This window comes from Culex pipiens, chromosome 3 (assembly GCF_016801865.2).
Source record: "Culex pipiens pallens isolate TS chromosome 3, TS_CPP_V2, whole genome shotgun sequence".
In the NCBI taxonomy this organism is placed as follows: domain Eukaryota; kingdom Metazoa; phylum Arthropoda; class Insecta; order Diptera; family Culicidae; genus Culex; species Culex pipiens.
This window is the reverse complement of record NC_068939.1, coordinates 40,365,467-40,380,159: the sequence shown is the minus strand read 5'-3', so window position 1 is coordinate 40,380,159 and position 14,693 is coordinate 40,365,467. Positions and strand designations below refer to the sequence as shown.

Sequence of the window (14,693 nt, the reverse complement as noted above, 5' to 3'; positions counted from 1 at the left end):
TTTTTTCATGTAGACTAAATTTTTTTCTCTAAATTAATTTCTAAATGAATAAACATGTTGTAACATTTATTTGTAATCGGAATCAAAGTTATCATTAAGGGGGTAGGCGTGGCTGAATGGTTACGCTGTTCGCTTTGTTAGCGCAAGGATCTGGGTTCGATTCCCATCTGCTCATATCGAGAAATTATGGAAAGAAAGAATTCTGAACACTTTGAATATGAACTCAAAATTCATTAGCTCGCGGCGGGGTTCAATCCCCCGTCCTTTGGGTCAGTAGACAAAAATGCTAAACACCAGACCGTCAGGGCAGAGTTGGTTAGAAGAATTAAGAAAGCTTTAAGAATCCAAGAAGCTTGATTGGAATCTGTAAATCTAAAGAACAGGACAATGCAATGTTGAATGCAGAGGCGTCGCGTCCACCTGTTCAACCTGTTCATAGGACAGGTGATCATTTTGATTTCTTTCTGAAGAAAGAATTAAAATATGTTCATCAAAATAATTGAACGAACACGCCAACTCTTCTTGGAATCATGAAACAGCCAAGCGCATTCGTATCATAGAGCGTCAATGAAAATCTAACGCGCACTGAAAATTCTCCCAAGCAGCCGCCAACCTGTTCGGATTTCTCCATGCACGAGTTCCCATACAACGCATCCAAAAATACACAGAAAGCCCCCCCTATTTGTACACGCTGGACGGTATGAATGTGGTAGTTCAGGGTGTGCATGAAAGCTTTTGGACAGTCGACATAAAAGCGCGCGAGCCGAGACACGAGCAGGGAGAGAGCAAAATATGGAGCTTTCTCTCTCTCTTTGAACTTTGCTCTCTCCCTGCTCGTGTCTCGGCTCGCGCGCTTTTATGTCGACTGTCCAAAAGCTTTCATGCACACCCTGAACTACCACATTCATACCGTCCAGCGTGTACAAATAGGGGGGGCTTTCTGTGTATTTTTGGATGCGTTGTATGGGAACTCGTGCATGGAGAAATCCGAACAGGTTGGCGGCTGCTTGGGAGAATTTTCAGTGCGCGTTAGATTTTCATTGACGCTCTATGATACGAATGCGCTTGGCTGTTTCATGATTCCAAGAAAAGTTGGCGTGTTCGTTCAAATATTTTTGTAAAACTTTTTTAATTGTTATAAATAATAAAACGGCATGTTGCTTCCAAAAAGCGTTTTTAACTGAAATAAAGTAATAAATAGCTCTGTTAAAAGTTAGCAAGCAAGTTCATCGACAGATTTGCAAAATAATTTGGAAGAAAATAGAACAAAATCTTTAACCTACCAAGCATACAATAATTTCCTTTACATGTTATTTGTACAAAAACAAAAATCAAAATAAAGCTTAAATAAGCTGTTCTTGAGTTTTGATCGTTTAATTTTTTCGGAAAATTTTATAAAGTGATGTTTTTTATTTTATTTTATGGATTTATATTGAGATATGAGATGCAGTAAAATAACAAAAAATCTCAGATTTTTTATACTTAACTATGGCAATTATTTTTTATTTGTGGCTATCAATTCAAAATTTGTTATATGCTTAAAAAGCCCATTTTGAAAATCAATGCAAAAATAAACGTTAAACGTCCAATCGATTGCACGAGTTTTTGTTAAATGAAAAATTTAATTTTCATCGATATTTTTTTTTTGAATTTTGAAGAGAAACGTAAAATACAATTTTTTATGGCCTAATTGTTTTGGTCAGGAAACTAGAGCACGTGATTTCAGGATTAGAATGGTCAACATCCGGAATGTTTGCTTAGTGAGATTTGAAAATAATGAATAATTTTTGCTCTAATCTAATCCAATGGAACATAAGAGAAGTCATTCTAAAGAAAACTCCAGGGAAAAACTTGTGGTTGGATTACGCCTAAACTTTTGATTTAGTATTTTTTTATTTACAAAACAAGCTAATTATAGAAAACTACAATGTAAAAAGCATTTCAATTTTACACTTCTTAAAGAATGATCATTGCTGTAATTTGAAAAAGTTACTATTTCAATAAAAATCATGTGATCAACAATTCTCACAACAATATTGCTAACATCATCTAATTTCTCTTTATTATGTATAAAAGATATTTTTTAAATATAATTGAGCTAAAAAACTTGAAAATTACTGAAAAGATTGTTTGAACAGGTAAACATTTTGGCCACGCGTCGCCTCCGGTTGAATGCAAGTTGAATTCAAGAACTTACTGGTTGCATACTTGTTAGGTGAATATTGAACTTTCAACACGACCAGAATTCACCACAAAAAGCTTGGTGAACCGAATGGGAAAGCTTTCAAGATGAGTACAAGAACATACGTACAATCACGGACTATAAATAACTTTGACCGGCCACATCACTTAACACGGTGAATCCTGGCTTCACACTCATCTTACTAACACCCTCAAACCTCACGTGATACTTTGTCAAAGACGCAGCCGATTTAGCGGCCCGTGATCTTACCACTGGTCGTTGCCGGCGCTGTGATTGACTAGCATTGAAAGTTGCAAAATGGTGATGATCGGTTCCTACTCTTCATCTGTGGTCCACGGAGCCATTCTTGGAGGTCCTGGTCAATAACAGAGTAGCAACAACGGGTAGACACCAATATTTATTTTTATTTATATTTAATCGCAATCATAGTTATCAATTATTCCCTCGTTTCGTTTCACAGTGTAAATTCTATGCTAACAAGCGAGCAGTGCAAACAGTCCTCCCATGCAACGGAAATAATGTGTCATCATTGCCAAAATCATACCCCGTGGAAAATATTTTTACACGGTTATGCACGAAGTGGTGGGAATAGGTATAAGTGAGCCCAGAAATGGTTTTGCGAAATGCTCTTTCCGATTTCATTATTGTGTGTAATTATTAGTTTTAACGTTCAATTACTACTGTTTTATGCTTGTTTGATGCATATAAATTCCAGCTGAAAATACAAAATGGAATATTAATTGTGGCTGTTAGTTATTTCTATGAATGTAAAACAATATTCAATTATATTTTAAATTTTTATATTATGGCTAAAGTAAATTAAAAATACACTCTGAAATTTAACTAAAAAAGAAATATTATAAAATGCCAAAGAGTGGATTCCGTAATTTCACACGCTTTGTTAAAAAAATATTCAGTTTTTTTTTAATTTAAAACTAAAGGCAGTAGGTCTTTATAGTTCGAGGGTTAGACAACGAATGAATAGTTTTATTGCTGCACTCCAAGTCATAGCCTATTCTAATTAATAATTAATTCAACGGTTGCTTCGCCAACATCCCCCCTCAACCGTGAATTCCGAGAGCCTTCCGTGCTTCAACAAATTTCGAAACAGCTACCGGCTTCGTGAACACGTCCGCCTTCTGCGCCTCCGTTGCGACGTGCTTCAGCTTGATCAGCTTCTCCTCGACGTTCTCGCGCACAAAGTGGTGCCGAATATCGATGTGCTTGCTTCGGGGCGAGTAGCCGATCTCCTTCTCCGCCAGGTGCACCGCGCTCATGTTGTCACAGTGGATCGTGACCGGTTGAGCGACACCAAACAGCTCCCTTAGCAGTCCGCGCCACCATAGTGCCTCTTGAGTAGCAGCTGAGACGGCCATGTACTCCGCTTCCATCGTCGACAGCGCCACCGTGGTTTGCTTCCTGCAGCTCCATGAGATCGAACCACCAGCCTCCATGTAGACGTAGCCAGTGATCGATCGACATCAGGTAACGGACGGTAGCGTACCGGACTACAGGTGAAAACGTCTCACTGTAGTCGACGCCCTTGATCTGCGAATAGCCCTTGATCACCAAGCGGGCTTTGTAGCGCTCAACAGATCCATCCGAGTTCGTCTTCAATTTGTAGACCCACTTGCAGCGTAGAGCTTTCCTCCCCTTCGGCAGATCGGTTAGTTCCCACGTCCGATTCTCCACCAGCGCTCCGAACTCCACATTGATCTTGGCCGACACACTCGATGGGTCCTGCAGGATCGCTTCATTCCGGCACATGTGGGTTGTCGCTCCGGAATCGATGATCCAGTCACCACCGGCTCCTGCCGGTGACTCCACCGCGTTGAACGCAGCAAAGAACGAAGTCGCGTTCCTTTTGTGGTTGCCAGACTTCTCCTTGCTCTTCGCGCTCGCCCCGTTCGTGCACTCCGACGCGTAGTGTCCCAACTTCTTGCAACGGAAACACTTGACGTCAGACTTCTCGACGGGTTTCTTGAACTTCTGCTGCCGCTGCTTGCTGTAGAAAGCGCCCTCGCTCTCGCTCGAGCCCGATCCAGCCTCGACCTTCACCTCCTGCATGATCGTGGCCTTCACCTTCTCCGCCGTCAGCTTGACCCCGGACGACTCCAGTCCGAGAATCATCGGCGCGTACTTCTTGGGCAGGCCTTTCAGCAGCAAACTTGACACCCAACCATCGTCGACCTTAAAGCCGACTTCCGCCAGCTGGTTGCAGGTCACCATGACCTCGCTCACATACTCCTGGCGACTGGCAGATGATCTCCTCCACCTTCTCAGCTCCCACCAACCGAATTCCGGTCAGTTTTCTCAGGAGACCGATCCTCCGGGTGGAACCGCTGTCCTCGAACGTGTTGCGTAAGATGTCCCAAGCTTCCCTCGCTGTTGCCGCATTCTGGACCATGCCGCGTAGGCCCCGGTCCATGCTGAGGCAGATAGTCGCCAGTGCTTGCTCCGAGGTATCCGCGTCCACTTCCGGTTCTCCTTCTACAGGATCCCGTAGGACGCGCCAGGTTCGTTCCTTGATCAGGACCATCTTCGTAGCAAACGCCCAGGAATTGTAGTTCTCCGAACCACGCAGCACCTCTTTCACCGGCAGCGAAACGGAACTTCCGGGTAGCCTTTGACCACCAGGTTGAACCGCCGCCACGCCTCGTCCAGCGCCAGGAACTCGGACTTCATCTTCAGCCATCGTTTCAGGACAAACTTCTTCCAAATTCTTCAGTTAACTTCTTGAGTGAAAATTTTCTTGACTTGTTACTTTCTCCAAACAGCCGTTGCTACGGAACTGTCTGGGCCCATAACCTAAAGGCAGTAGGTCTTTATAGTTCGAGGGTTAGACAACGAATGAATAGTTTTATTGCTGCACTCCAAGTCATAGCCTATTCTAATTAATAATTAATTCAACGGTTGCTTCGCCAACAAAAACCTTTTCAAATTTTATTCTAAAATTTGTCGCATTTAAGTCTGAATTGCTATTTTGGAACTGAAATACACACAGGCACTCACGAATAATCTAATCGATACCCCTGAGTGGGTACTAATGTGGGTGGTTGTTGTGAGGATGCCCTCTCCAACAAATTGATGGCAAAATAGAAGCTCTGCCCGGGATGTGGACATGGTGTCATAATCGAGAATGGGGCATTCGCGCGGGGGTTTCGTTTGGCAATTATGCCTAAATGATGTTAATGTGTTATGTCCCCTCATTTTCCACGGATAGGAAGGACAGTTTGATAATGGTATCGGGCTACTGGTAATCGGGGGAATTGTAAATGTTTTCTAACTTGATAAGCGAAATACCTGGTCGTATTATGTGGTTATGTCTAATTTTTATCGGATGATTAGTTTATGGTAATAACCCTAGCATATTTAATAACCGCAGCGCTCAATATGTTATACTTGGATTTTATTTGGTATAGCATAAACTATAAAGAAATGTAATTGTTGTAAAGTTAGGCAGTATTTCAATGTCGACTTTTAGTCGTAGATTGATTCACTAGAAAAGTACAAATTAATGTTTTGAATCAAAATGGCAAAATTCAATCAGATAAATTAAAATTAAATTAAACGTAGAGTTGAGCAGCTGCACTCCCGCCTGAATCTCAAACTGTGCAATCGAAAATGGTTGATTGATTGCAAATTAGAGAGCAATGGGTGAGTGACAGGCAGTATGCATAGGGGATGGATGAAAAGGTTTTATGTTTTGTGGTTTGTGAATGGAAAATATGGAAAACCATCGTTGTCGTTGCCGCAGTTATCGATTTTGCTAAGCGGTTTCGATTGGTGCTCAATTTTTCCAACTGATTGGACAGATCTAGGAGATTGAAGATATGCTGCTGTTTGATGCTTATTATAGCCAAGAATCGGAAAAAATGACAGTTGGATCAAATTAGTTTGGATGAGATGTCGGACGGAATTGATTAAATAATGCTGACTATAATCAAATTATTTTCATGAACCATTGTAAATGTTTGGTATTTTCCATCAATAATAACATTGAAATTCAAAGATTGCAATTTATCATGATTCCATTACAGTTGGTTTAGAATGTTTAAAATGCCATTCCCAGAATTGAGTATGTATAATTAAAATTTCATCCATAGATTAACCCGATAGAGCCAGAGTAACGCATGCTGATATGCTTATCTCATCATCGCCAATGTTTTGGCTTGCACGCTGCTTCCGCAGCATTTTGGTGGTTTTGAGGAGTACCGCCAGTCGCGGTGAGTGGGTTGATGTGACGACCAACTCTGGACAAACATTTGAATATGTTTAATAAGGTTTTTTTTTTATTCCACTAGAATGTTTTGCATTGCATTCCTGTAAAATAATACTCTATTCGCCACCCTTTATAGAATCGTATTGAAAAGTGGGTTGTGGGTGTCACGGTCTCTAATGCGTAGGAAGCATAAACACACGAGTGAGCATGATATGGTGTGTGTCATGGGATGATACCCGATCGCATCCATTCACCGCAACCCGGAGCTCGGAATTGTTGGAATTGTTAATTACCGCCCGGAAAAATCAATGGATTCAATCTGCCACCGCCCCCGCAGCACGGTGGCACAATTTTTTACCGATTTGTTCTACCCCTTTTAATTGTGTTATAATAATACTATGGGGGTGGACATTTGCAGGTGGAAAGGGTCAATTATGTCATTAATTCGAACTCCAGTGATTTAAAACTGAAATTATTTCGCCACTTAAATTAAAAACATAACTTGAACAGGTTGAAAATTCGAAAACTGAGAGACATCGTTAGGGCTATAAGTTTTTCACGGTAAAAAAAAAGTTTCATAGCAATTTCATTGTACTTCTAAATTTGCTTAAAATAAAGGCAAAAATTGGTTGTGCATGAATAGTTTTGAACATGAAAATTACTGAAAAAGTTAGCATCAGTTCAAGATGCAACCCTTTGATAAAAATTATACACTGCAAAAAGAAAAACTAGTTCGTTAGTTCCGAAAAAAAACGTTAGTTCCACCTATCTTTATTTTCCTGAGATCAAAAATAAAAAAAATGCTAAAATATGCAAAAGTCATAGTTCTGAGCAAAAGGTAAAGTTGAGTATTTAAAAAAAAAATAATGCGCCAAATAAGATTAACAAAATGAATGTAAAACCACAATATTTTAAGTGAATTTTAAAGCTTCGGCTAATTTGCATTTTAAATAACGTTCTTTTTCATTATTTTAAAAATTTTCATGTTCATGTTACCTAATACTAAATACTACTAAATACATGTTCGATCAAAGCTATTTTTATTGGAAATCTTTAATCAGCCATCTGCATTTCGTATTGGTATGAACAATATCTTCAAAAATGAGTTCTTAATTTGCCGTGATATTTTCTTACAACTGTTTGAAAAATGCCAGTTTGTTAATAATCTAGTGGAATGTTTCAAATACAAAAAAAAACCTAAACAGTAAAAAAAATCATGATAATATTACATCTGGAAAGGAGTACATCTTTTTTGTCAGAAAAAATCTTTAATATTACCTCTGAAAATGTGTAAATTTACCTCTGGCATATGCAATGCAAAAAAACTTGCGATTCCAAAAATAACATCAAACTGGGTATATTCATATTGAGCTTACTTAGGCTGGTACAAATATTTTTAAAAGTTTTTGTCACCCCCCCCTTCAAAATTGGCCCGAAAAATCAGGGGGCAAAAAAAATATTTTTACAATAAACTTCAAAATTTCAATGAAAATTCAAGCGCAACCAACTGAAATCAAATTAAAAAACATTCTCCTGCGTTTAAAATCATTTTAAGCATGTTTGGGTTTATTAAAAAATCTTAAGATTTTTTGAAAATTTTCGATGCAAAATCTTTTTTTTCGATACAATTTTTGTTTTTGTCAGATCTTAGATTTTTTGAAAACTAATGATTGCAAAACAACTGAACTAGTGTTAAATGCATTTTAAAACACTTTTTTCATTTAAATGTGAAGACTATGGCTTGTTATTTAGATTTTTATATATTTTTTTTTTTTTTGCCCCCCCCCCTTGACCTCGGCCAGGGCCGAGGGACAAAAACTTTTTTAAATATTTGCATCGACCTTATAAATAGCTAAAATTCGATTATTTATACATTTTTACCCAAAATGCTCAAACTTCAATAGCTTGTAACTTTTGAACCCCGGGGTTTAGAGAGTTGGGCCGGAAGACTTTTTTTTCATAACTCGGCGAGATCTTTAAAAAAATGTCGGTTCTGTTCGTGTACACCCTTGGACCAGCTCCCATACAAATTTGCCCATTCTCCTTTAATGAAGATCTTAGTTCCGAGAATTGAAAAGAGTTGGATGATTACTGCGCCTTCCAAGGGAATATTTCTATTTGAATTAGCTGCATTCTATTTGAATTAGTTGCCGTTACTTTTTGACGATTTTTTCCAAACAAACTTCACGGGCTTAGAGGAAGGGGTTCCCGTGGTCAGAATTTGCTCAAATTTGGAATTTAGCCTAGTGATGGGTCAATTTTTGATTTCAAGGGGTAGCCCCGAGTAAGCCCGGATTTGGACCACCCTAGTGTTCATTAACCTTCGGGAAGTCGCGTGTTTTGGCATTTCATACAAGTGCTATGACAAAGTGTGTACAAAGTACACGTATGCGACTCCCGGTCGTTTTCGATATATATCTCAATTTTTGAATCTTCAAAAAATATGTGTTTTCAATAATTTGCAAAAAAAAAATGCAAAAATAGTTTTTAAAAATCTATGGAGCAACTCTCTACGAAATCGGCCGATTTTGACCATTTTTATTTTTTGTATTTTTTGATTTGGCTCAAACTTTGGGGCATTCCCTATGACCAAAGAAGCTATTTTGTGTCATTGGTTCACCCATACAAGTCTCCATACAATTGTGGCTGCTGTCCATACAAAAATGGTACGTAAATATTCAAACAGCTGTCGTGGAATTTTGCGATCCTTTCGAAAAAATATTTTGAAATTTTTTAGGTCAAGACTAGCATTTTAAATGGGCGAAATATTTAATGTTTGGCCCTTTAAAAATGTTAGTTTTGATTTAAAAAATTTCAAAATATTTTTTCGAAAGGATCGCAAAATTCCACGACAGCTGTTTGAATATTTACGTACCATTTTTGTATGGACAGCAGCCACAATTGTATGGAGACTTGTATGGGTGAACCAATGACACAAAATAGCTTCTTTGGTCATAGGGAAGGCCCCCACAAAGTTTGAGCCAAATCAAAAAATACAAAAAATAAAAATGGTCAAAATCGGCCGATTTCGTAGAGAGTTGCTCCATAGATTTTTAAAAACTATTTTTGCATTTTTTTTGCTAATTATTGAAAACACATATTTTTTGAAGATTCATAAATTGAGATATATATCGAAAACGACCGGGAGTCGCATACGTGTACTTTGTACACACTTTGTCATGGCACTTGTATGAAATGCCAAAACACGCGACTTCCCGAAGGTTAATGAACACTAGGGTGGTCCAAATCCGGGCTTACTCGGGGCTACCCCTTGAAATCAAAAATTGACCCATCACTAGGCTAAATTCCAAATTTGAGCAAATTCTGACCACGGGAACCCCTTCCTCTAAGCCCGTGAAGTTTGTTTGGAAAAAATCGTCAAAAAGTAACGGCAACTAATTCAAATAGAATGCAGCTAATTCAAATAGAAATATTCCCTTGGAAGGCGCAGTAATCATCCAACTCTTTTTCTTTAAGCCGCTGTATCTCAGCAACCAGAGGTCCGTCCAGTCTTCAATGTCTCTTAGACAATTTCATAACAAATTTTCTGAACCACTCAAAAAAAAAAAAAAATAGAAACGGTCACTCATGGTCACTATTTAAAAAAAAAAAAAAAACGCAAAAAACTGCAAATATTTCGCTAAAATTAATCTTTCGATTGCTTTATCATGAAAACAGGGGCCTTTATCAAAAAATTAGTAAAGTTCTTTTCGATTGGAAATTAAATTTTACATTTAAAAAATACGTCAAATTTGTTTTGGCATGAAATTTCGATTTTTTCCAAAAATCACTTTTTTTTCAAAAATTCATGACTAGGCGGCAGATTTTTTGACCATTTTTCTCTATGGCTCAAAAGTTGCGGGTTTTTGTCCTCAAAACATATCAAAAAATTTCGAAAATCAAAAAAAATATTTATTTTGGGAAATTAAGTTTTTGTGAAAAAAATGTTGATTTTTCCGTGTACAACTTAGCCCAAGACACCAAAGTGATCAAAAAAATCACTTTGTATGAATATTTACGTACCATTTTGTATGGACAGCAGCCAAAATTGTATGGAGACTTGTATGGGTGAACCAATGACATAATAAAGCTTCTTTGGTCATAGAGAAGGCCCCCACAAAGTTTGGGCCAAATCAAAAAATACAAATAAAATCCATTTCCGGTTTTGGTAGATAATTTCTCTATGGCATTTTTCGTTACGAAGCTGGATTATCGAAAGTCTCTACAGAAATCTTGGGATAATCTAATTTTAGATAATCAATTCTTTGGAAAATCGGGGTATTGCAAAATCGCGTACAAAGAAAAAAAAAAGTTGAATTTTGGAAGGGGATCATCCATTAACCACGTGGACACATAAGAGGGGGTTGGGGGGTATGGCGATTGTCCACGCTCCATACAAAAAAGGTTTTTTTTTGTATGGACAATTGTCCACGAAAGGGGGGGGGGGGGGGGGGGGGGTTAAAAATTTGGTTGGCTTCATATTACCTCTTTTTGAGTAATATTATTACATAAAAAATGTGTAAAAATGTGAACCTAATGAAAATTCACCAAAAATTTATGAAAATTCATCAGTTTCTGATGCAAAATTAAACTTTTTTTGACACAAAATCTGTCATCATTCACTGATGAATAATTCCATCATACTTATTTTAAACCGCTACAATGTGATACTATTCTGTATTCTACCTATTAACAGCTCCTTTCCTGGACTACGCCGAGTACGGCCAGCGCGATATGTTCTTCAACGGTGGCGGCCAGCAGCAGCAGCAGGGCAACCCGCCGTCGGTGTCGCGTCCGCCAATGTCCGCCCCGTCGAACTCGTTCCCGCCGATCGGGACGTTTACGCTGGAATCGACCACGGGTGGCTCCGGCCAGCAGGGAGGTGCTGGCGGCGCCGGCAACAACGTCTTTGGCGGCGGCGGTGACTCGATGGGGAGTGGCCCGATCGGTGTGTTTAACGCCAGCTCGATGGGCATGGGCGGCGGAATGGGTGGGAATAGCGGAGGGAACGGGCCGAATGGTGGGGGCAGTTCGGGGAACTCGTACGGGAACAATAGCAGCAGCAGCGGTGGTGGCGGTCAGTCGAATAGCAACGGGGATGCTAATAACCAGGGCACTCGCGAGACCGGAATCATCGAGAAGCTGTTGGTAAGGGTTTGATGTTTGGGGGGGTTGGTTGGGGTTGTGGCTGATTGGTTATTTTTTTCTTTGTTGTAGCATTCGTACGGGTTTATCCAGTGCTGCGAGCGCCAGGCCCGGCTGTTTTTCCACTTTTCCCAGTTTGGGGGCACCATCGAGCATCTGAAGATTGGCGACCCGGTTGAGTTCGAGATGACGTACGATCGTCGCACCGGGAAGCCCATCGCTAGCCAGGTGACGAAGATTGCGCCGGAGGTGGTCCTGTCGGAGGAGCGCGTCACCGGGACGGTTACCACCGAGCTGAAGACGGAGCTGTCGTTGGCGAGTTCGAGCGACACCACGACCGGCCGGATAAGCTACGAGAATCGGGGCGAGTGCTTCTTCCTTCCTTATACCAAAGACGACGTCGAGGGGAACGTCACGCTGAGGGCTGGCGACAAGGTCAGCTTTCAGATTGCCACCAATCAACGGTAAGCGCGGGATGGGTTGGATGTGGAGAGTTGAGATTTACACGGGATTTTTTTTTCTTGTAGGGGCAACTTGGGAGCCTGCCATATCCGGCTGGAGAATCCTGCCCATCCGGTGAAGTACCGCGGAGTGGTCTGCTCGATGAAGGACACGTTCGGGTTTATTGAGCGTGCCGATGTGGTGAAGGAGATCTTCTTCCACTTTTCCGAGACGGACAACACCATCGAGTTGCGCCCGGGTGACGACGTGGAGTTCATCATCCAGACGAGAAATGTAAGCATTGCTAGCAAAAGTGAGAGGTTGAGCAAAAAAGGTTAATGGGGTTGGTTGTGTTTGTTTATTTAAGCAGGGCAAAGAGGTCGCATGCAACATTGCCCGCCTGCCGCCGGGCTCAGTCATCTTCGAGGACGTCGACTCGACGATCTACAAGGGCCAGGTGCTCAAGTCGCTCGACCGGAACAACCAGCTGCGCCAACAGAACAACGATCCGTTACCGGGACGAATTAGATATAGGGCTGCCGACCATTCGGAGGTAGAAGTGCCATTCGGCGACAAGGACCAGAAGGGTGACTTTACCCTGCGCCACGGCGACTGGGTGCAGTTCCTGCTGGCGACCGATCGCCGCGACCAGCTGCAGCGGGCCACCTCGATCTCGCTGCTGGACGAGACGTTCCAGGTGTCGGGCGAGAAGCGCGAACAGGGCGTCGTCGCGTCGCTCAAGGAGGGCTTCGGCTTTCTGCGCTGCGTCGAGCGTAACATAAGACTGTTTTTCCACTTTACGGAGGTGTTGGACACGGTGAGTTGGGCTGGCTAAGCTAAGCGAGTTGCAAACACTAAACGAGTCTTCCTTTTTCGACAGAGCCGTGAGATCTGCGTCGACGACGAGGTCGAGTTCACCGTCATCCAGGATCCGGGATCGAGCTTCGCCAACACGCGCCAGAGTGCGATCCGCATCAAGCACCTGCCGGCGGACACGGTCAAGTTCGAGACGCTGATCGAGTCGAACGTCGAGGGCGTCGTGTCGCGTGAGGCCCCCAAATCGCCGATCAAGAGCCAGGAGCGCACCGAGGGTGGCGTCATCTCGTACGGGCCAGGTCCAACCAAAAAGACTATTATGTATTTCTTGAAAGATTGTGATAAAGCACCGCGCGTGGGTGATAAAGTTAGATTCAATATCTGTCAGGTGGGTTTTCATGACCCTTTCCATATTACGGGTTGAACTAATTTCGTCGCTTCATCCTTCCAGGTTAAACGTAACAAGGAGCTGATTGCCACCAACATCCAAGAGATCACCAACAATCCCCATCAGCTGCAGCAGCAAACTTCGTTGAACGCCGGCGAGTCTCCGCAGCAGCAACAGCAGCTTCTCCAGCAGCAGGTTTCGCTGCAGAACATGCAAGCGCCGCACTCGCCAAGCATGAACAACGGCAACCGCACCATCGGCGCCAGCAGCGCCATGAAGGCCAACTACGCCAACGGCAACATCGGCAAGGCCGCCAAGATCCACCACGGTTTCATCGCGGTTCTGAAGGTTTGTCGACGATTGCTGGCGAAAACGTGTGAGTTCTAAGCGTTATTTTGTTAATTCCCCCAGGAAAACTTTGGCTTCATCGAAACCATCGAGCACGACCAGGAGGTGTTCTTCCACTTTAGCAACTTTATCGGCAACACGTCCGCGCTGGAGCTGGGCCACGAGGTCGAGTACTCGCTGTCGACGCGCAGTGCCGTCAACGCGGGCAACTGCATCCCGGCCGAGAACGTCAAGATCATCCCGAAGGGCAGCATCCCGCAGCCGAAGGTGCTGCCGGCCGTGTACAGCGGCGTTGTGCTGCGCCCGCTGCGTTGCATCAACCCGGACCAGCTCGAGTACTGCGGGCTGGTGCAGGTGCGCAACGAAGCCGGGGACGGGCTGTCGACGCACGAGTTTGGCATCACCAGCCTGAAGAACAAGCGCGACCTGCTGCAGAAGGACGACGTCGTCACGTTCAAGGTCGACGATCAGAACCGTGCGGTGGAGGTAGGTTTCTCGCCGGTTGATTTTAGATTGTTCAAAATCTTACCTTTTTTTCTTATTTGAAACTTCCGCAGGTCACATCGATCCGTACTAAGAAGCAAGCCAAGGTCGACTCCGTCAAGGGTCTGTTCGGCTTTCTGGACTTTGAGGTCGAGGAGGGAAAGAAGCTCTTCTTCCACATGTCCGAGGTGCAGGGCGGGGGCAGTCTCTACCCGGGCGACTCGGTCGAGTTCTCGATCGTCACAAACCAGGCAAGTGTAGCGTGATCGATAACAGATAACAGCGCCCCTAGGCGTAGTGTCCGATCCAACTAACCTTTCTGTTTATTTCTGTCTTGTCAACAGCGCAACGGCAAGACGTCGGCCTGCAACATGATCAAGGTGCCGGACGTGAACGGAATGCGCGCCGAGCGGCTGCTGTCGCGCATCAAGCTCAACTCGGTCGACGACAGCGGGCCGCGCCTGACGGTGATTCGGGCCCCGAAGGGACCGGACGGTACAAAAGGCTTCCAATTTTCAGTCAGAGCTCCACGTTTAGTTGGTGAGTACTCCGCTTTAGCTTGCTGAAATCGTGTCCTTCTAAAATTCTTGAGAAGTTCAACTTCAAACCTCTTTCGACGAATTATCTCTGCGGTAAACGCTATGTAT

At 42.6% G+C, this 14,693-nt stretch overlaps 1 protein-coding gene across 2 annotated transcripts in view; it reads left to right on the top strand.

Annotated features, from left to right (window-relative positions):
• Nucleotides 1-14,693, top strand: part of LOC120424863 (cold shock domain-containing protein E1) — a 33,919-nt gene that overhangs the window by 15,517 nt on the left and 3,709 nt on the right. The window contains exons 5-13 of one of the 2 annotated variants that reach the window (XM_052709278.1): nt 11,122-11,573; nt 11,643-12,034; nt 12,098-12,305; nt 12,382-12,828; nt 12,892-13,215; nt 13,279-13,563; nt 13,627-14,049; nt 14,121-14,297; nt 14,391-14,586. In XM_052709278.1, coding sequence (XP_052565238.1) covers nt 11,122-11,573; nt 11,643-12,034; nt 12,098-12,305; nt 12,382-12,828; nt 12,892-13,215; nt 13,279-13,563; nt 13,627-14,049; nt 14,121-14,297; nt 14,391-14,586 — 2,904 coding nt within the window. Of the gene's footprint in view, nt 1-11,121; nt 11,574-11,642; nt 12,035-12,097; nt 12,306-12,378; nt 12,829-12,891; nt 13,216-13,278; nt 13,564-13,626; nt 14,050-14,120; nt 14,298-14,390; nt 14,587-14,693 lie in introns of both variants that reach the window. The other variant, XM_052709277.1, reaches the window with a different exon arrangement.